The sequence below is a fragment of the Salmo salar genome, chromosome ssa27, assembly GCF_905237065.1.
Source record: "Salmo salar chromosome ssa27, Ssal_v3.1, whole genome shotgun sequence".
In the NCBI taxonomy this organism is placed as follows: Eukaryota; Metazoa; Chordata; class Actinopteri; order Salmoniformes; family Salmonidae; genus Salmo; species Salmo salar.
This window is the reverse complement of record NC_059468.1, coordinates 34,838,376-34,862,397: the sequence shown is the minus strand read 5'-3', so window position 1 is coordinate 34,862,397 and position 24,022 is coordinate 34,838,376. Positions and strand designations below refer to the sequence as shown.

General features: G+C 42.1%; 1 protein-coding gene across 3 annotated transcripts in view; it reads left to right on the top strand.

Annotated features, from left to right (window-relative positions):
• Window positions 1–24,022, top strand: part of LOC106588997 (CUB and sushi domain-containing protein 3) — a 746,396-nt gene that overhangs the window by 196,702 nt on the left and 525,672 nt on the right. For all 3 annotated transcript variants that reach the window (XM_045709277.1, XM_014178612.2, XM_014178611.2), the window contains exon 4: window positions 19,603–19,797. In XM_045709277.1, coding sequence (XP_045565233.1) covers window positions 19,603–19,797 — 195 coding nt within the window. The remainder of the gene's footprint in view (window positions 1–19,602; window positions 19,798–24,022) is intronic.

Below are 24,022 nucleotides of genomic sequence, written 5' to 3'. Positions count from 1 at the left end.
TCAAACAGCCATCCTGTGTGTTTTCAATTAGAACCAAACAGCCATCCTGTGTGTTTTCAATAAGAATCAAACAGCCATCCTGTGTGTTTTCACTTAGAACCAAACAGCCATCCTGTGTGTTTTCAATAAGAACCAAACAGCCATCCTGTGTGTTTTCAATAAGAATCAAACAGCCATCCTGTGTGTTTTCACTTAGAACCAAACAGCCATCCTGGATGTTTTCACTAAACCAAACAGCCATCCTGGGTGTTTTCACAAGTTTTCCTTGCAAAAAGTTTTCTGTTGCAAAATGTTTTGCTTTGATTTGCTAGGGTTTGCGCTAATGAATACACCCTTGGCTACAGAAGTGAAGGGTGGAGACGAAAGTTTGTTTCTGATCACATTCAAAGGGGAGTGGAAGAGCTGTGACGGAGGTAGGTAGGTGGCAGTCATGGAGGGCTGCAAACACCGAGCCACACATAAGGCACGCATGCCCACACACACACACACATACACGCACACACACACAAACACCGCCCCAGCTCAGCCCAGGCAGCCCAGGACATCCATACCAGAGCAACCATTTGTGGTGATCTTTAGGTCTCACTGATGACATTATGGACCAGGGTCAGAACTTCATCAAAGTTTCTGAAAGCTAGCTTGGCATTAAGGCTTTAGCCCTGGTTGAAGGGACGATAAGAGAAGAATAATATGTATGTATTTTTCCACCGTTTCATCTTTTATCAAGGTTCATTTACAAAGCCAGCCCCAGACCGTACCTGAGGTTGTGGGATCTGACAGGGCCTGTGATCAGAGTGTGTAAGGCGATGGTTTTAGCTGTAATTATAGGAGTTGAGTGATCAGAGTGTGTAAGGCGATGGTTTTAGCTGTAATGATAGGAGTTGAGTGATCAGAGTATGTAAGGCGATGCTTTTAGCTGTAGTGATAGGAGTTGAGTGATCAGAGTGTGTAAGGCGATGGTTTTAGCTGTAGTGATAGGAGTTGAGTGATCAGAGTGTGTAAGGCGATGGTTTTAGCTGTAATTATAGGAGTTGAGTGATCAGAGTGTGTAAGGCGGTGGTTTTAGCTGTAATGACAGGAGTTGAGTGATCAGAGTGTGTAAGGCGATGGTTTTAGCTGTAATGATAGGAGTTGAGTGATCAGAGTATGTAAGGCAATGCTTTTAGCTGTAGTGATAGGAGTTGAGTGATCAGTGTGTAAGGTGATGGTTTTAGCTGTAATGATAGGAGTTGAGGGATCAGTGTGTAAGGCGGTGGTTTTAGCTGTAATGATAGGAGTTGAGTGATCAGAGTATGTAAGGTGATGGTTTTAGCTGTAATTATAGGAGTTGAGTGATCAGAGTGTGTAAGGTGATGCTTTTAGCTGTAGTGATAGGAGTTGAGGGATCAGTGTGTAAGGTGATGCTTTTAGCTGTAGTGATAGGAGTTGAGGGATCAGTGTGTGTAACACACACACACACACACACACAGACACATACAGGCACAGCAACTAAACAATGTGTCCTGCGTATGTACCATTCCATCATGCTTAGACATCCGAGAGATACCCTTTAGTTTGATATCAGCCATTGTATCTGACTCTTTCCGTCAGTGCCAGTCCTATCTGAAACTAGATTGTAGTATAATACTGTAGTAAGATTGATCTAAATTAGGTCATTTCTAGTGCTGAGCGATTAACCAACATTTCGTTTTTTTCTTGGTTATTAAAAAACTAATTGACCGAGGTCGGTTCAATTATTTTGAATTTCATTTATTTCATTTTTTTTGTGAGTCCAGCGAGCCGTTTCTCTGGAGAGAAATCAAATAATTCACGGGAGAAATCAACTCAATAACTATTTGTGATGCGGGACTGAAGGGAGTTTTCATTAAGGAAATATTCAACGTAGTTCAGTGCAGAAACGTGGTAATTAACTGCAATGACCATAATCCATTGCTCCTTTTTTTCCCGGCTCAGACAGAGATTGATACACTTTTTACGCCTGCTACGATAGGTTAGATACACACAGACCTCATAAGAGGGGAATGTACACAACACAATGACTAGAGAGAGTGATAGACACAGTTCTTGGAAGTATGCCTGATCTACTTTGAAGAACTAGTAAAATGACTTTGTCAGACAGCTCTGCACCATGCTTAGCCAGGCTAGCTAAATAGGATGACTAAAGACAGTACAGTATGGGGAGTACAGAGATAACGTTGTCTGGCTGGCTGGATGCTACTGCCTGAGCACTGTTGACATCAAATTAGGTAGACATCAAATAAAAATAAAGAAAGTAAAATTAATAAAACTTTCCCATTTTTCTATTGATGTCTATGAGAAGCAGGTACAGGGAATTAACATTTAATAAACAACGGCCATGAAAGAGAACAGGAACAGCATCTAGACAGGGGAAAAATAATGACATCAATGCTGACACAGGGAACAGATATAGAGGGGGTAATCAACAAAGTAATGGGGTCCAGGTGAGTCCAGTATTGCGCAGATGCGCGTAATGATGGTGAGTGGTGTGCGTAATGAAGGGCAGCCTGTCGCCCTCGAGCGCCAGACAGGGAGAGCGGGAGCAGGCAAGACTATGTCAACCTGACAGAAAATGTTATATTTTCAATGTTTTGGCAATTGAATGTTCACTATTTTGGGCTTTGGAATATCCATAAAAAAATTTTAATGTCATTATTTCATTTTGAAATCGAAAACCATTATTATTTTTTTTAAATTGAACCGAGAACAAACTGACCTAGAAAAAAATCATTAATCGCTCAGCACTAGTTATTTCAAAAAACATTACAACCCTACCAGAGGACAGCAGAGGATGATACATTGTCAACTATAGTAGACTGCATCTCAAATGGAACCCTATTCCCTATGTGATACATTGCTTTTGACCAGGGCCCATAGGGCTCTGGTTAAAAGTAGTGCATTATATAGGGTATAGTGTGGATAGGATCTGCTTTTTTCAGGGCATATTTACTATTACCTCCTGATATGAGTCATCACCAAAATACCAAATTCACAACAGACTTGTTTTTTGGGGGGAAAACTCAAAGTGCCTCCTTCTTCTTCTTCTTCTTCTTCTTCTTCTTCTTTCCAATCTCCCAGTTTGCAGTGTCAAGTTTGCAGGGAGGTAGGAATTATGTGGTTCCCCTCGGACTGGGGAGACAGGGAGGTAGCAGAGATGGGGGTCCCCTCTGACTGGGGAGACAGGGTTAGAGAGAGATGGGGTTCACCCTGACTGGGGAGACAGGGTTAGAGAGATATGGGGTTCACCCTGACTGGGGAGACGGGGTTAGAGAGAGATGGGGTTCACCCTGACTGGGGAGACAGGGTTAGAGAGAGATGGGGGTACCCTCTGACTGGGGAGACGGGGTTAGAGAGAGATGGGGGCACCCTCTGACTGGGGAGACGGGGTTAGAGAGAGATGGGGTTCACCCTGACTGGGGAGACGGGGTTAGAGAGAGATGGGGGTACCCTCTGACTGGGGAGACGGGGTTAGAGAGAGGTGGGGGTACCCTCTGACTGGGGAGACGGGGTTAGAGAGAGATGGGGGTACCCTCTGACTAGGGAGACAGGGTTAGAGAGAGATGGGGTCCCCTCTGACTGGGGAGACAGGGTTAGAGAGAGATGGTGTACCCTCTGACTGGGGAGACAGGGTTAGAGAGAGATGGGGGTACCCTCTGACTGGGGAGACAGGGTTAGAGAGAGATGGGGTTCACCCTGACTGGGGAGACGGGGTTAGAGAGAGATGGGGTACCCTCTGACTGGGGAGACGGGGTTAGAGAGAGGTGGGGGTACCCTCTGACTGGGGAGACGGGGTTAGAGAGAGATGGGGGTACCCTCTGACTAGGGAGACAGGGTTAGAGAGAGATGGGGTCCCCTCTGACTGGGGAGACAGGGTTAGAGAGAGATGGTGTACCCTCTGACTGGGGAGACAGGGTTAGAGAGAGATGGGGGTACCCTCTGACTGGGGAGACAGGGTTAGAGAGAGATGGGGTTCACCCTGACTGGGGAGACAGGGTTAGAGAGAGATGGGGTACCCTCTGACTGGGGAGACAGGGTTAGAGAGAGATGGGGGTACCCTCTGACTGGGGAGACAGCGTTAGAGAGAGATGGGGTACCCTCTGACTGGGGAGACAGGGTTAGAGAGAGATGGGGTTCACCCTGACTGGGGAGACAGGGTTAGATAGAGATGGAGGTACCCTCTGACTTGGGAGACAGCGTTAGGGAGAGAGCCCAAGGATTGTGTGAAGAACCTTCGTCAACTTGTGTGTGTGTGTGTGTGTGTGTGTGTGTGTGTGTGTGTGTGTGTGTGTGTGTGTGTGTGTGTGTGTGTGTGTGTGTGTGTGTGTGTGTGTGTGTGTGTGTGTGTGTGTGTGTGTGTGTGTGTGTGTGTGTGTGTGTGTGTGTGTGTGCAACAGAATGCAAATGCAAATGTTAACACCATAGCCCAGACTGGGTTGGAAAGAAAATAGTCTAGTGGACTCATAGTAAAGGTTTGTGTTGCCTTGCCTCTGGTGTCCTCCTCTCTTGGCTTCTCATGCTTCCCAGGATGCACTGGGCATTCCATTTCAGACCACAGCGGTGACAGTCATTGTGTTCCACATAAATCACTGGAGTTAAACCTCAGTCATGTACTATTATTACACTCCTGTTTCCAGATGTCCTTTATCTCAAATGTATGCTATATTTTACAGCTTTTCTGCATTATTCAAAGTGAAGCCTTATTGAATTGTAAGGGTGACAGGCCAATATCTTTACAACCATACCTAACGGATTGTGACGTATTCCTGGTCATATTGTATGTCCTGTACCGCACTCAGAAAGATCATGTTCTCTTGTATGTCTTCTTTAGATCCTGGGATTCTACAGAATACTATGCCTCATTGTTTCTGGAGGGTTCATATCTCAATCTGAGCATATTTTACATACATACACTAGACTGCTTCTAGCATCCCGAATGGCACCCTAGTCCCTATTGTGTACTTTGGGATGCATCCAATTACTTATTCCAGATTTTAGTTTAATCTATAGTTGGACATTGTTTCCATTAGTTTTCTTCTCTCACTCTGTGGTTGGGTGGTTGCCAAGACTGCAGCGGAGCAGTCAGAACCGCAAAGCAGCTAAAACCTCTCTGGAACACGTTAAGGGTTTTACGAAAACGCACTCCAAAGTACATCCAAGTTTACAAATGCAATCAATAGACCTTGTATTAGCCAGCAGTCTGGACCGGACGGAATATTGAGGAAAATAGCCTCTATGTCACCGCAGGCGGAGGGAGAGTCCTGGCCAAGTCCTGGGTCTACTGGCCGCCTATCGGCCTGTCAGATAGTAGAACTGTGGCAGTAAAATGGAGATGGATTACCAGGAGGTTGGAGCTAGCACTCTTCAGATAAGCATACTCCAGAGAAGGGAAGGTAATTTGGCTGCTAAAGTTCCAACTCGCTTCGAAACACAATCAACCCCAAGGTTGAATCTCTGGCACTCCAGCTACTGTAGCCATGGCCCCACTGGGCAGACGCCAGTTCAACATCTAGTTTTGATTTACATTTGGTTGAGTTGTCATCTAGCCTGAATTTATCGTGAAATCAACAAAAACTGTCACCATGTCATTGGATTTAGCTTAATAAACATTGGGTCAAGAAAATATGGAATTTCCTTACGCTGATGTCTTTTTTGCAAATCCAATCAGTTTTCTCACGTTTATTCAACGTTATTACATTGGATTTTGGGGTTGAAATGACATGGAAACAATGTTGATTTAATCTGTTTTTGCCCAGTGGGACAAGGCAGGCAGGCCAGGCAGGCCAGTCAAGAAAGCGGGAGAAAGTTGTCTGATTTGCCTTTTTAGAACACCATGGGCACCATGAAGGTCTTTGTTTTACAATGATTATTACTGCTTGACCGTTGCTTTAATCCAAGGTCCCTTTTGATTCCTTCCGCCGTTGCCGAAATGTCAACGAGCAATGCATGAAATGCTGAAATAGGCTTGAATGTACTTTATGGTTTTGTCTTAGTACATTTCATGGACAATTCTGACAATAATATGGTCATTTAAAGGCAAACATTTCTGGTAGTTTACAATTTTCAAAGTGCTGAGTAGTTCAGGCCCAGACTTCTCCTTCTCTGGGTTGAGCTCTAAAACTGTCCGGTTCTTAATGTAAAGAAAACTTTGCTTTTCGCTGGAGGCAGTATTCACATGAATAGTTCTGCCATAGATGATACATCTCTACATCGTGTTTTCTACCTTGGCTGAAAGCTCACTGAATCTCGGTGTCCTCATTAATTTTACATTTGGAGATAGGTCTAGGAGATGAAACTACAGTGGACTTTTCCCGTAAATTCTCAATTTTAGCAAGCTTCAGCGGTTTGGCAAGTTGCTTCACATACATTTTGCTTTTCAGTGACTCCCAGGCAGCCCACGGGTATAGTGATAGAGAAGGTTAGGGCGTTACTATTTTCTCTTTTTAAAATGTGATTTTGAACCTAAAACGTAACCTTAGCCCCAACCTTAATCCCAACCTTAACCCTCACCATTACCACACTGCTAACCTTATGCCTAACCCTAACCTTAAATTCAGAACAAAAAGCTAATTGTTTGTTTTCATGAATTTTTACAATATAGCCAATTTTGACTTTGTAGTTGGGGTAACTAGTGGACATGTCTCCTTACTTCCTCATGCTAGAACGGACAGTCCCCCAACACTCATCAAATATGTAAATATACACTACCGGTCAAACGTTTTAGAACACCTGCTCATTCAAGGGTTTTTCTTTATTTTACTATTTTCTACATTGTAGAATAACAGTGAAGACATCAAAACTATGAAATAACACATATGGAATCATGTAGTAACCAAAAAAGTGTTTAACAAATCAAAATATATTGAATATTTGACATTCTTCAAATAGCCACCCTTTGCCTTGATGACAGCTTTGCACACTCTTGGTATTCTCTCAACCAGATTCATGAGGTAGTCACCTGGAATGCATTTCAATTAACAGGTGTGCCTTCTTAACCTCTATGGGCTAGGTGGGACGCTAGCGTGCCACCCGTGGTGCACTCCATCAACAGCAGGTGCATTTCAAGAGCGGCAAATTTGAATCCAAATAAATGTCAAAATTCAAATTTTTCAAACATACAACTATTTTACACCCTTTGAAAGATAAACATCTCCTTAATCTAACCACGTTTTACGATTTCAAAAAGGTTTTACGGCGAAAGCATAAATTTAGAGTATGTTAGGACAGTACATTTACAAGAGTTGTGTGTAATGTTTTGTCAAGTCAAAGACAGGGTCACCAAAACCATAAAACCAGCTAAAATGATGCACTAACCTTTTACAATCTCCATCAGATGACACTCCTAGGACATTATGTTAGACAATGCATGCATTTTTAGTTCTATCAAGTTCATATTTATATCCAAAAACAGCGTTTTACTATGGCATTGATGTTGAGGAAATCGTTTCCCTCCAATAACCGGCAGTCAAGTCAGCGTCACAAATTAAATAATTAAAATTAGAAAACATTGGTAAAATATTATATTGTCATTTAAAGAATTATAGATTTACATCTCTTGAACGCAATCAACTTGCCAGATTTAAAAATAACCTTACTGGGAAATCACACTTTGCAATAATCTGAGCACTGCGCCCAGAAAAATACGGCGTTGCGATACAGACTAGACGTCATGTTGGGGAGATCTAAAATCGAAAATACTATGTAAATAATCCATTACCTTTGATTCTCTTCATCAGATGTCACTTCCAGGTATCACAGGTCCATAACGAATGTAGTTTTGTTCAAAAAAGCTCATCATTTATGTCCAAAAATCTCCGTCTTGTTAGCACATGATCTAAGCCAGCCGGACTTCTCGTCATGAACGAGGGGAAAAAATATATTTCCGTTCGTTCAAACATGTCAAACGTTGTATAGCATAAATCATTAGGGCCTTTTTTAACCAGAACATGAATAATATTCAAGGTGGACGAATGCATACTCTTTTATAACGTATTGGAACGAGGGTACCCAACATGAACTCGCGCGCCAGGTGTCTAATGGGACATCATCGTTCCATGGCTCTTGTTCGGTCAGATCTCCCTCCAGAAGACTCAAAACACTTTGTAAAGGCTGGTGACATCTAGTGGAAGCAATAGGAAGTGCCAAAATATTCCTCAGCCCCTGTGTTTTTCAATGGGATAGGTTTAAAAGTAATACAACACATCAGGTATCCACTTCCTGTCAGAAAATGTCTCAGGGTTTTGCCTGCCAAATGAGTTCTGTTATACTCACAGACACCATTCAAACAGTTTTAGAAACTTTAGAGTGTTTTCTATCCATATATAATAAGTATATGCATATTCTAGTTACTGGGTAGGATTAGTAACCAGATTAAATCGGGTACATTTTTTTTATCCAGACGTGCAAATGCTGCCCCCTAGCCCTAACAGGTTAAAAGTTAATTTGTGGATTTTTTCCCACTTAATGCATTTTAGCCAAACAGTTGTGTTGTGACAAGGTAGTGGGGTATACAGAATTTGGTAAAATGCCAAGTCCATATTATTGCAAGAACAGCACAAATAAGCAAAGAGAAATGACATTCCATCATTACTTTAAGACACAAAGGTCAGTTAACCTCTATGGGCTAGGTGGGACGCAAGCGTCCCACCCGTGGTGCACTCCATCAACAGCAGGTGCATTTCAAGAGCGGCAAATTTGAATCCAAATAAATGTCAAAATTCAAATTTTTCAAACATACAACTATTTTACACCCTTTGAAAGATAAACATCTCCTTAATCTAACCACGTTTTACGATTTCAAAAAGGTTTTACGGCGAAAGCATAAATTTAGATTATGTTAGGACAGTACATTTACAAGAGTTGTGTGTAATGTTTTGTCAATTCAAAGACAGGGTCACCAAAACCATAAAAGCAGCTAAAATGATGCACTAACCTTTTACAATCTCCATCAGATGACACTCCTAGGACATTATGTTAGACAATGCATGCATTTTTAGTTCTATCAAGTTCATATTTATATCCAAAAACAGCGTTTTACTATGGCATTGATGTTGAGGAAATCGTTTCCCTCCAATAACCGGCAGTCAAGTCAACACCACAAATTAAATAATTAAAATTACAAAACATTGGTAAAATATTATATTGTCATTTAAAGAATTATAGATTTACATCTCTTGAACGCAATCAACTTGCCAGATTTAAAAATAACCTTACTGGAAATCACACTTTGCAATAATCTGAGCACTGCGCCCAGAAAAATACGCGTTGCGATACAGACTAGACGTCATGTTGGGGAGATCTAAAATCGAAAATACTATGTAAATAATCCATTACCTTTGATTCTCTTCATCAGATGTCACTTCCAGGTATCACAGGTCCATAACGAATGTAGTTTTGTTCAAAAAAGCTCATCATTTATGTCCAAAAATCTCCGTCTTGTTAGCACATGATCTAAGCCAGCCGGACTTCTCGTCATGAACGAGGGGAAAAAATATATTTACGTTCGTTCAAACATGTCAAACGTTGTATAGCATAAATCATTAGGGCCTTTTTTAACCAGAACATGAATAATATTCAAGGTGGACGAATGCATTCTATTTTATAACGTATTGGAACGAGGGTACCCAACATGAACTCGCGCGCCAGGTGTCTAATGGGCCATCATCGTTCCATGGCTCTTGTTCGGTCAGATCTCCCTCCAGAAGACTCAAAACACTTTGTAAAGGCTGGTGACATCTAGTGGAAGCAATAGGAAGTGCCAAAATATTCCTCAGCCCCTGTGTTTTTCAATGGCATAGGTTTAAAGGTAATACAACACATCAGGTATCCACTTCCTGTCAGAAAATGTCTCAGGGTTTTGCCTGCCAAATGAGTTCTGTTATACTCACAGACACCATTCAAACAGTTTTAGAAACTTTAGAGTGTTTTCTATCCATATATAATAAGTATATGCATATTCTAGTTACTGGGTAGGATTAGTAACCAGATTAAATCGGGTAAATCTTTTTATCCAGCCGTGCAAATACTGCCCCCTAGCCCTAACAGGTTAATCCGGAAAATCTCAAGAACTTTGAAAGTTTTTCAAGTGCAGTTGCAAAAACCACCAAGCACTATGATGAAACTGGCTCTCATGAGGACCGCCACAGAAATGGAAGACCCAGAGTTACTTGTGCTGCAGAGGATAAGTTCATGAGAGTTACCAGCCTCAGAAATTGCAGCCTAAATAAATGCTTCACAGAGTTCAAGTAACACACACATCTCAACATCAACTGTTCAGAGGAGACTGTGTGAATCAGGCCTTCATGGTCAATTTGCTGCAAAGAAACCACTACTAAAGGACACCATTAAGAAGAAGAGACTTGCTTGGACCAAGAAACACGAGCAATGGACATTAGACCGGTGGAAATCTGTCTAGATTTTTGGTTCCAATCGCTGTGTCTTTGTGAGACGCGGTGTGGGTGAACGGATGATCCCTGCATGTGTATTTCCCACAGTGAAGCATGGAGGAGGAGGTGTTATGGTGTGGGGATGCTTTGCTGGTGACACTGTCTGTGATTTTTTTACAATTCAAAGCACACTTAACCAGCATGGTTACCACAGCATTCTGAAGCGATACGCCATCCTATCTGGTTTGGGCTTAGTGGGACTATCATTTTTTTTTTCAACAGGACAATGACCCAACACACCTCCAGGCTGTGTAAGGGCTATTTTACCAAGAAGGAGAGTGATGGAGTGCTGCATCAGATGACCTGGCCTCCACAATCCTCTGACCTCAACCGAATTGAGATGGTTTGGGATGAGTCAGACCGCAGAGTAAAGGAAAAGCACCCAACAAGTGCTCAGCATGTGGGAACTCTTTCAAGACTGTTGGAAAAGCTTTTCCAGGTGAAGCTTGTTGAGAGAATGCCAAGAGTGTGCAAAGCTGTCATCAAGGCAAGGGGTGGCTATTTGAAGAATCTCAAATATAAAATATATTTTGAGTTGTTTAATACTTTTTGGGTTACTACATGATTCCATAAGTGTTATTTCATAGTTTTGATGTCTTTACTATTATTCTATAATGTAGAAAATAGTAAAAATAAAGAAAAACACTTAAATGAGTAGGTGTTCTAAAACGTTTGACCGGTAGTGTACATATTAAGCACATTTTCAGGGACATACAGTATTTTATATAATAAAAACAAAGACAACTGTATTTCTTCTAATTTAAATAGCTCTGAGGCACATCTCTCTGTCACACACACACACACAGTGAGTAGTTAGAGGTGAGGCAGGGCCGTTGTTGAAGTTCTCAGGCACGTCTGTTTGTCACGCTAGTTTATCTACCCAGATTACAGTGGAAATGTGTGACCTTTACTGAATCACACCTGAAGTTTTTCTTTAAGTGTTAGGTTTTTCTATGGTGGATTAAAGGAACTAACTGCATCACTAACTTGTTCACAGAGCTAGAGGAGGACTGTACGCTTGTTCACGGTCCAAGATTTCAGGCTCCTTTGTTCTCTCTTAATTTCAATTTTCAATTTAAGGGCTTTATTGGCATGGGAATCATATGTTTACATTGCCAAAGTAAGTGAAATAGATAATAAACAAAAGTGAAAAATAAACAATAAAATGAACAGTAAACATTACACTCACAAAAGTTCCAAAGGAATAGAGACATTTCAAATGTCATTATGTCTATATATATTGTTGTAACGATGTGCAAATAGTTAAAGTACAAGAGGGAAAATAAATAAACATAAATATGGGTTGTATTTACAATGGTGTTTGCCCTTCACTTGTTGCACTTTTGTTGTGGCAACAGGTCACAAATCTCTCACTCTCAATTCAATTCAGTTTAAGGGCTTTATTGGCATAGGAAACATATGTTAACATTGCCAAAGCAAGTGAACTAGATAATAAACAAAAGTGAAATATACTCCCTCTCTCTCTCTAGCTCTCTCTCTCTCTCTTGCTTTCTCTTTCTGTCTCTCTCGCGCTCTCTCTCGCTCTCTCTCTCTATCTCTCTCTCTTGCTCTCTCTCTTGCTCTCTCTTGCTCTCTCTCTCTAGCTCTCTCTAGCTCTCTCTAGCTCTCTCTCTTGCTCTCTCTCTCTCTCTCTTTCTCTCTCTCTCTTGCGCTCTTGCTCTCTCTAGCTCTCTCTCTTGATCTCTCTCTCGCTCTCTCTCTAGCTCTCTTTCAAAATTCAATTAAATTCAAAGGGATTTATTATTGGCATGCATAAAATATGTTCACATTACCAAAGAAAGTGAAATGTCACCCAATAAATATGGGAGTTTATCAAAATTGGATTTGTTTTCAAATTCTTTGTAGATCTGTGTAATCTGAGGGAAATATGTGTCTCTAATATGGTCATACATTTGGCAGGAGGTTAGGAAGTGCAGCTCAGTTTCCACCTCATTCTGTGGGCAGTGTGCACACAGCCTGACTTCTCTTGAGAGCCAGGTCTGCCTATGGCGTCCTCTCTCAATAGCAAGGCTCTGCTCACTATGTCTGTACATAGTCAAAGCTTTCCTTAAGTTTGGGTCAGTCACAGTGGTCAGGTATTCTGCCACTGTGTACTCTCTGTTTAGGGCCAAATAGCATTCCAGTTTGCTCAGTTTTTTTGTTAATTCTTTCCAAGTAATTATCTTTTTGTTTTCTCATGATTTGGTTGGGTCTAATTGTGTTGTTGTCCTGGGGCTCTGTGGGATCTGTTTGTGTTTGTGAACAGAGCCCTAGGAACAGCTTGCTTAGGGGACTCTTCTACTGGTTCATCTCTCTGTAGATGATGGCTTTGTTATGGAAGGTTTGGGAATCGCTTCCTTTTAGGTCGTTGTAGAATTTAACAGATCTTTTTGGGATTTTGATAATTAGCGGGTAACTCTGCTCTACATGCATTATTTGGTGTTCTACGTTGTACATGAAGGATGTTTTTGCAGAATTCTGAATGTAGAGTCTCAATTTTGTGTTTGTCCCATTTTGTGAATTCTTGGTTGGTGAGCGGACCCCAGACCTCACAACCAGAGCAATGCGTTCTATAACTGATTCAAGTATTTTTAGCCAGATCCTAATTGGTATGTCAAATGTTATGTTATTTTTGATGGCATAGAATGCCCTTCTTGGGTCTCTCAGATCAATCAGAGCTTTATGGAAGTTACCTGCGGAGCAGATGTGTAGGCCGAGGTATGTATAGTTTTCTGTGTGCTCTAGGGCAACGGTATCTAATTTGTATTTGTGGTCCTGGCAACTGGACCTTTTTTGGAATCCCATTATTTTTGTCTTACTGAGATTTACTGTCAGGGCCAAAGTCTTGCAGAATCTTTCCAGAATATCTAGGTGCTGCTGTAGGCCCTCCTTGGTTGGGGACAGAAGCACTAGACCATTAGCAAACAGTATACATTTGACTTCAGATTCTTGTAGGGTGAGGCCGGGTACTGCAGACTGTTCTAGTGCCCTCGCCAATTCATTGATATATACAGTACCAGTCAAAAGTTTGGACACACCTACTCATTCAAGGGTTTTTCTTTATTTGTACTATTTCTACATTGTTCAATAATAGTGAAGACATCAAAACTATGAAATAACACATGTAGAAAATAGAATCATGTAGTAACCAAAAAAAGTGTTTAACAAATCAAAATATATTTGAGATTTTAGATTCTTCAAAGTAGCCACCCTTTGCCTTGATGACAGCTTTGCACACTCTTGGCATTCTCTCAACCAGCTTCACCTGGAATGCTTTTACAACAGTCTTGAAGGAGTGCACACATATTCTGAGCACTTGTTGGCTGCTTATCCTTCACTCATCGCAAACCATCTCAATTGGGTTAAGGTCGAGTGATTGTGGAGGCCAGGTAGTCAGATGCAGTACTCCATCACTCTCCTTCTTGGTCAAATACCCCTTACACAGCCTGTAGGGGTGTTGGATCATTGTCCTGTTGAAAAACAAATTATTGTCCCACTAAGCGCAAACCAAATGGGATGGCGTATCGCTGCATGCTATGGTAGCCATGCTGGTTGCGTGTGCCTTGAATTCTAAATAAATCACAGACAGTGTCACCAGCAAAGCACCCCCATACCCTCACTTCTCCTCCTCCATGCTTCATGGATGGAAGCACATATGCAGAGATCATCCATTCACTTACTCTGCGTCTCACAAAGACACGGTGGATGGAACCACAAATCTCAAATTTGGACTCATCAGACAAAAGGACACATTTCCAAGACTCTTCTTCTTATTGGTGTCATTTTGTAGTAGTTTCTTTGAAGCAATTCAACCATGAAGGCTTGATTAAAACAGTCTCCTCTGAACAGTTGATGTTGAAATGTGTCTGTTACTTGAACTCTGAGAATAATTTATTTTGGCTGCAATTTCTGAGTCTGGTAACTCTAATCAACTTATCCTTTGCAGCAGAGGTAACTCTGGGTCTTCCTTTCCTGTGGCGGTCCTCATGAGAGCCAGTTTCATCATAGCACTTGATGGTTTTTGCGACTGCACTTTAAGAAACTTTCAGTCCTTGACATTTTCCAGATTGACTGACCTACATGTCTTAAATATTGATGGACTGTCATTTATCTTTTCTTATTTTAGCTGTTCTTGCCATAATATGAACTTTATCAAATAGGGCTATCTTCTGTATACCCCCCTACCTTGTCACAACACAACTAACTGGCCCAAACACATTAAGAAGGAAAGAAATTCCACAAATTAACTTTTAAGAAGGCACACCTTTTAATTGAAATGCATTCCAGGTGACTACCTCATGAAGCTGGTTGAGATAATGCCAAGAGTGAGCAAAGCTGTCATCAAATCAAAGGGTGGCTGCTTTGAAGAATCTCAAATATGAAACATATTTTGATTTGTTTAACACTTTTTTTGGTTACTACATGATTCCATATGTTTTATTTCATAGTTTTGATGTCTTCACTATTATTCTACAATGTAGAAAATAGTCAAATAAAGAAAAACCCTTGAATGAGTAGGTGTGTCCAATTTTTTGACTTGTTCTGTATGTTGAAGAGGGTGGGGCTTAAGCTGCGTCCCTGTCTGACTCCACGGCCGTTTGGAAAGAAATGTGTGTGTTTTTTGCCAATTTTAACTGCACATTTGTTGTTTGCATTTTATAATTTTATATGTTTTTCCCCCAACACCACTTTCCATGAATTTCTATAGCAGACTCAAATTGAGTCAAAAGCTTTTTTGAAATCAACAAATCATGAGGAAACTTTGCCATTGCTGTAGTTTGTTTGTTTGTTTGTTTGTTTATCAATTAGGGTGTGCAGGGTGAATAAGTGATCTGTTGTACAGTAATTTGGTAAAAAGCCAATTTGACATTTGCTCAGTATGTTGTTTTCGCTGAGGAAATGTATGAGTCTGCTGTTAATGATCTGCTGTTTTGTTATTTGTTATGGGGCCAAAAAGATTGGAGAAGTTGTTTATCTATGTATCTCCGTTTTGGAAAGATATAACTGTGTTTTTTTGTTTGTTTCGTTTTTTCCAAATTTCTCTGAAGTGGTTAAATTCTATGAATTCTTCCATTACATTGAGTTGATTTCTGACATGCTGTTCTTTCTTTTTCCGTAGTCTATTTCTGTATTGTTTTAGTGATTCACCATAGTGAAGGCGTAGACTCATGTTTTCTGGGCCTCTATGTTTTTGGTTGGATAGTTTTCTCAATGTCTTTCTTAGATTTTTGCATTCTTCATCAAACAATTTGTCATTTTAGTTAATATTCTTAGGTTTTCTGCTTAAATGTTTTTGATTTGATAGGGAAGCTGAGAGGTCATACTGTTTAGGTTTTATACTGCCAAGTTTACACCTTCACTATGACAGTGAAACATTTTGTCCAGGAAGTTGTCTAAAGGGAATTGAATTTGTTGTTGCCTAATTGTTTTTGGTAGGTTTCCACACTACTTTCCTTCATTCTATAGTATTTCTTAATATTATTCAGTTCCTTTGGCTTTGATGCCTCATGATTGAGTATTGCTCTGTTCAAGTACCGTAGACTGTGATTTTGCTGTGGTCTGATAGGGGTGTCAGTGGGCTGACTGTGAACGCTCTGAGAGACTCTGGGTTGAGGTCAGTGATAAAGTAGTCTACAGTACTACTGCCAAGAGATGACATATTGGCGTTCCTACCGCAAGAGTCCCCTCGAAGCCTATCATTGACTTTGTACATGCCTAGCGTGCGACAGAGCTCCAGGCGTTGTGACCCACTGTTTTTGGTTATGTTGTTGTTGTTGTGTCTAGGGGGGCATATGGGGGAGGGAATGCAGTCACCTCCAGGTAGGTCTCTCTCTCTCTCTCACTTTGTGTCAGTATCTTTTTTTTCTCCATTGATATCCCTGTGACTCCCATGGACCTATGGCTCTATCAAAACAATGACTAACTGATAGCCTTCACAGGGTTCTTGTCCATGTTCTGCTGAACCATGATATCAATAATCCTAGTAGACAATGGTAGTCATTCAGAACCATGATATCAATAATCCTAGTAGACAATAACCAGGTTTCCATCCCACCTTTTTGATAGAAAATGTCACAACAGGCCTAATGGAAACAGAACATTTGTCGGTAAACTTTCCAAATGCCAACAAAAGAAAATAGGCTAGACAAGATGAGATATTTTTGTATCGCCAAAATTAATTATGCGAGAAATGTCAGTGGAACCATCGTATCGGAATAAACTTGGAGTCACACAATGACATCTTCCCTCTACGACTCGTCAGAAAACCATGCAGTTCATTAGGCTACACATAAAATAAGTTATGATGAACTTCACAGGGTTGTGAAAGTGCAAGATGAAGAGCTTCATGCTCTCACTGGTCATCCCCAAAGCCAACACCTCCTTTGGCCACCTTTCCTTCCAGTTCTCTGCTGCCAGTGACTGAAACGAATTGCAAAAATCGCTGAAGCTGGAGACTTACATTTCCCTCACTAACTTTAAACGTCAGCTATCTGAGCAGCTGTACATAGTCCATCTGTAAATAGCCCACCCAATCTACCTACCTCATCCCCATATTGTTTTTATTTACTTTGCTGCTCTTTTGCACACCAGTATCACTACTTACACACCATCATCTGCTCATCATCATCTGCTCATCTATCACTCCAGTGTTAATCTTCTAAATTGTAATTACTTTGCTACTATGGCCTATTTATTGCCTTACCTCCTCATGCCATTTGCACACACTGTATATCGACTTTTTCTTTTTATAGTGTTGACTGTACGCTTGTTTATTCCATGTAACTCTGTGTTGTTGTTTCTGTCGAAGTGCTTTGCTTTATCTTGGCCAGGTCAAACTTGTAAATGAGAACTTGTTCTCACCATCTTACCTTGTTAAATAAAGATGAAATAAAATTTAAAAAAAGCTCCTTTCCAATAAATACTGAGTGTCTTGTTCTGGTGACATTATCATTGATGCTTGGCTGCCGTTTGACAAATATTTTGTCCATAATAATCTCCTGCAGGCTATACCAGCACTGTATCTGCGAGCTGTTGACTAAAGCCACGTGCCAAAACCAGAGTATTTTTGTGAGAAAACCAACAGTAGATTGGAAAAAGCAATGGAAACCCATTCAACTTAAAAAATGTATTCGGTACATGGGAATTTCACTGCAAAATATATTTTTATGTGCACTACGTCATCACGCACAGCCTTTTGTCCACAACAAGTCAAGTTGATGGAAACACATCTCTGATGGGAAAATACGCATATTGTTTTTATGCAGTTTTGAATATTCACATGAAAATCTGTCGCCAATTTGATGGAAACCTAGCTAGTGGTAGTCATTCTGATAAAACAGAGGTCAGAGGTCACAATAGGAGGGAAAGTGTGTTCAATCATTATCTCCTGCCCATGAGCTCTTGAGCCTATCCACCACCCAAGCCAACACACGCACATACACCGACACACACACGCACACACACCGACACACACACCCGCTCTCTAGGTCTATGGGACTGATGATGATCTCCCGTTGTTAAAGGGAAGAAACACACACTGGCTGTCAGCCCAATGACTCTGTTTCCATTCAGGCTATTTTACAACATCAGCACCCAGGTAATTAGCAGTTTTAAATGAACAAAGTTGACTGATACCTGCAGACATGCGTATTCGTAACCTCATGTGTGTCCCTCAGCTAGCTGAGCTTGTCTGCAGTGTGTGTGTATGTGTGTGTGTGTGTGTGTGCGTACAAGAACGTGTGTGTGTGTGTGTGTGTGTGTGTCTGTGTGTGTCTGTGCGTACAAGAACGTGTGTGTGTGTGTGTGCGTACAAGAACGTGTGTGTGTGTGTGTGTGTGTGTGTGTGTGTGTTACATAAAAATACTAATCTACAGTAGACTATGTAGCGGTTAGATCTTCCATCCCCCTGGTAGCCTGACACACTTCCCCTTTGCCCCAAAGCCTTGCTCTAAACCACGGACCAGAGGAATAAATATGCTCTGAATGATTTGAAGATAATATACTCCATCCGTGGACAGACACACTTTTACCAGTCATTCTCCAGTGAATCAACTGAGAACAGTTTGCCTGAGCATTTGTTGGCTGGTTGACACACTCTATGGTTGGAATACAAGGGGAGTAACCAGTGATGGGATGGCTACACTTTTAATGGTCTTCTGTTGTGGCCCTTTCTCTCTTTTCTCTCGCTCTATCTATCTCTCTCACTCACTTTCTATCTTTCTCACTCACTCGTTCTCAATCTTTCTCTCTTTTCTCTCGCTCTATCTATCTCTCTCACTCACTTTCTATCTTTCTCACTCACTCGTTCTCAATCTTTCTCTCTTTTCTCTCGCTCTATCTATCTCTCTCACTCACTTTCTATCTTTCTCACTCACTTGTTCTCAATCTTTCTCTCTCTCTCTGAATCTCTATCTCTCTCACTCACTTTCTATCTTTCTCACTCACTTGTTCTCAATCTTTCTCTCTCTCTCTGAATCTCTCTCTCTGACTCTCTTTTTCACTCAACTATATATTTTCCTCCGTTACAGCATCCTCTCTCTCTTTTTGGCTCTTTCATTCACTCAGATACTGCACATGTCTCAGCCAGTATATGGTTATCTTATCTTGCTCTCCCAGCATGAAGCTGAAGCTGAACTCAACCCACCCACTGTGTCCTTACCTTCACATGCGCAGGCAAGTTCCATGTGAATGCAATGCAGTACTGAACTGCATGTACTGGCGGTGAGGGAGCGCTAAAGTTTTCTGACTGTCTTGATGCTGAGTTGAGTTTCTATTTGTATTTCTTAATACAATTCTAGAAATGAAAGAGAGAAGCAGAGCGAGAGAGAGAGCGAGAGAGAGCGAGAGAGAGAGAAAGAGAGAGAGAGAGAGGCAGAGAGAGAAAACCAATCAGGATGATTTTCTTACACAATGGGCTACTTTACATGCCTGACGTCATGCCTAACTTAACAGCTGTCTCCCTCCTCCCTCTTTTCTGTCTTAGATGTTGTAACAAAGCATAACGGCTGTCTCCCTCTTCCATATTCTCTGTCTTAGATGTTGTAACAAAGCAAAACGGCTGTCTCCCTCTTCCATATTCTCTGTCTTAGATGTAGTAACAAAGCATAACAGCTGTCTCCCTCTTCCCTGTTCTCCCCGTCAGAACTGCAGATCAGTGCCTGTGGAAACCCTGGGGTTCCACCCAAAGGCATCCTGGTCGGGACACGCTTTAACGTGGGAGACCAGATTCGCTACAGCTGTGTGACCGGGTACGTCCTGGACGGGCACCCACAGCTAACCTGTGTCACCAACGCGGAGAAAGGCGCCGTGTGGGACTTCCCTGTGCCCATCTGCAGAGGTGAGTGTCCATGCCCTGGCCCTGTGTGTGTGTGTGTGTGTGTGTGTGTGTGTGTGTGTGTGTGTGTGTGTGTGTGTGTGTGTGTGTGTGTGTGTGTGTGTGTGTGTGTGTGTGTGTGTGTGTGTGTGTGTGTGTGTGTGTGTGTGTATGTGTGTGTAACACAGTGTTGGTGACAGCTGCATGCTGGGAGTGTGTCTGTGGAGATGGTACGGTGTTTGTATGGCAGATGTGTGACAGATTTCTCCGAATGTGTTTGAGTTTTGTGTACATCTGTGAAACTGTATGTGGGTGTATGTGTGTGTGAGAGAGAGAGAGAGAGAGAGAGAGAAGAGAGAGAGGACAGAGGACAGAGGACAGAGATAGAGAGAGAGTACATGAGTACATAAAGTACAGGTGTATGATGGTGGTGTACGCCAGGGTTTTGCACACCATAAGCGAGTGCTCTGACCTTCTACATTATCCTTACTTCTGAATAGTTAGTCGGATTGTTTATGAGTGTTTAAATAGCAACAATTCATCACTAACTGAAAGTGGATGATTAATTGACAACATATTCCAGTATGTGACAACTGATATTTGAGAGCAGCATCTACAGAACATGTTACCTATTTTCCCAGGAGAGACAAAGGCCAACGCTGTCTCCTCTGCGGACGTGAACTGACAGGATCTTTTTTCACAAGAGCTGGGGACAGTTATTCATGAACCCTTACACCCTATCAGCATAGAGCAACACACACACACACACACACACCATCAGCATAGAGCAGCACACACACACACACACACCATCAGCATAGAGCAACACACACACACCATCAGCATAGAGCAACACACACACACCATCAGCATAGAGCAACACACACACACCATCAGCATAGAGCAACACACACACACACCATCAGCATAGAGCAACACACACACACCATCAGCATAGAGCAACACACACACATCATCAGCATAGAGCAACACACACACACCATCAGCATAGAGCAACACAGACACACACACACACACCATCAGCATAGAGCAACACACACACACACCATCAGCATAGAACAACACACACACACACACCATCAGCATAGAGGAACACACACACACCATCAGCATAGAGCAACACACACACACCATCAGCATAGAGGAACACACACACACCATCAGCATAGAGGAACACACACACCATCAGCATAGAGGAACACACACACCATCAGCATAGAGGAACACACACACACCATCAGCATAGAGGAACACACACACACACACACCATCAGCATAGAGGAACACACACACACACACACCATCAGCATAGAGCAACACACACACATCATCAGCATAGAGGAACACACACACCATCAGCATAGAGGAACACACACACACCATCAGCATAGAGGAACACACACACACCATCAGCATAGAGGAACACACACACCATCAGCATAGAGGAACACACACACACCATCAGCATAGAGGAACACACACACACCATCAGCATAGAGGAACACACACACACACACACCATCAGCATAGAGGAACACACACACCATCAGCATAGAGGAACACACACACACCATCAGCATAGAGGAACACACACACCATCAGCATAGAGGAACACACACACCATCAGCATAGAGGAACACACACACCATCAGCATAGAGGAACACACACACCATCAGCATAGAGGAACACACACACACCATCAGCATAGAGGAACACACACACACCATCAGCATAGAGGAACACACACACCATCAGCATAGAGGAACACACACACCATCAACATAGAGGAACACACACACACCATCAGCATAGAGGAACACACACACCATCAGCTTAGAGGAACACACACACACCATCAGCATAGAGGAACACACACACCATCAGCATAGAGGAACACACACACACACACACCATCAGCATAGAGGAACACACACACCCACACACCATCAGCATAGAGGAACACACACACACCATCAGCATAGAGGAACACACACACCATCAGCATAGAGCAACACACACACACCATCAGCATAGAGCAACACACACACACCATCAGCATAGAGGAACACACACACCATCAGCATAGAGGAACACACACACACCATCAGCATAGAGGAACACACACACACCATCAGCATAGAGGAACACACACACACCATCAGCATAGAGCAACACACACACACCATCAGCATAGAGCAACACACACACATCATCAGCATAGAGGAACACACACACCATCAGCATAGAGGAACACACACACACCATCAGCATAGAGGAACACACACACACCATCAGCATAGAGGAACACACACACCATCAGCATAGCGGAACACACACACCATCAGCATAGAGGAACACACACACACCATCAGCATAGAGGAACACACACACACACACACCATCAGCATAGAGGAACACACACACCCACACACCATCAGCATAGAGGAACACACACACCATCAGCGTAGAGGAACACACACACACACCATCAGCATAGAGGAACACACACACACACCATCAGCATAGAGGAACACACACACACCATCAGCATAGAGGAACACACACACACACACACCATCAGCATAGAGGAACACACACACCCACACACCATCAGCATAGAGGAACACACACACCATCAGCGTAGAGGAACACACCCACACACCATCAGCATAGATGTACACACACACCATCAGCATAGAGGAACACACACACCATCAGCATAGAGTATGAATCGTGTGATTGGCTCCCCTCGCTTTGAACACATTCAGACGTATTGTTCCGTGTTGGGGCCAATTATAATGTGCATTATCCATGACCGTTTTCAAATAAAAGCCTCTCCATAGACACCGTGTGCCTCCGCCCGCTATGTCCTTAATAATCAGTCTAAGATGACAGCAACGTGCATCATGTTTTCCTTCTGTCTGATGAACACGAGACTGGATCGAATTACCAGAGGCCCATTCAATGGAGTAATTGCAAAACAAGTAGTAATGTTACTCCTCCCTCCGGCAATGGGATGCCAGCCTGCATATTAAACTAAACCATTACGTGATCCATAATTGAACATGGTTGTTTAAAAAAAAAAAGGTGAAATGGAACAGAAAACGGTTAGAGTTGCAAGCCTGAAAGGTCAGAAGAGATAGAGGGACTAGAAGTTCAGATGCGTTGGCAATATAAACCTCTGCTTTGATACATTCTACATGTGTTGGCCTTGCAGTACAGAGTACAGTGTTTGTACAGAACTATTCAAGGTGCAGTACAGAGTACAGTGTTTGTACAGAACTATTCAAGGTGCAGTACAGAGTACAGTGTTTGTACAGAACTATTCAAGGTGCAGTACAGAGTACAGTGTTTGTACAGAACTATTCAAGGTGCAGTACAGAGTACAGTGTTTGTACAGAACTATTCAAGGTGCAGTACAGAGTACAGTGTATGTACAGAACTATTCAAGGTGCAGTACAGAGTACAGTGTTTGTACAGAACTATTCAAGGTGCAGTACAGAGTACAGTGTTTGTACAGAACTATTCAAGGTGCAGTACAGAGTACAGTGTTTGTACAGAACTATTCAAGGTGCAGTACAGAGTACTGTGTGTGTACAGAACTATTCAAGGTGCAGTACAGAGTACAGTGTGTGAACAGAACTATTCAAGATGCAGTACACAGTAAGGTGTTTGTACAGTACTATTCAAGATGCAGTACAGAGTAGGGTGTTTTTACAGTACTATTTAAGGGTGTTTAATATATACTGTACAGCACATTCATGTTCATATTGTCCTCATGATTTTGGTTGTATTCTACTCTTTGGACATTTCAATCTCTCTACCATGCATCAGGGTGACTTCTGGTAATGAAGAAGTACTATGTGATAGTTCAGTGGAAAGTTCTGAGAGAAATCAAGCGTCAATCACAAATCACGTACGTGTTCCGGAGATTGTTGTGACACACCAGTGAACGACCGTAACCTAGATGCTGTTAGTAGATGTTCAGCCAGCAATGTATTGTCCCAGATCATGGGATACTTCTTTACATCTAGAATTCAATCCCCAATTATTTCCTGTTGAAAATGGGAGAAGAACTCAAAATGACCACCACATCTTTAATATAAGGCCGTCGGTTCCATCACCGTCGGTCGGCTGAATCATTCAGGGTAACATTTCATGTGTCTGAAGGTGAACTCCGCCGGATATCTCAGATCACCTTGTCTGCACAGTTTCCTTGAGCCGTAG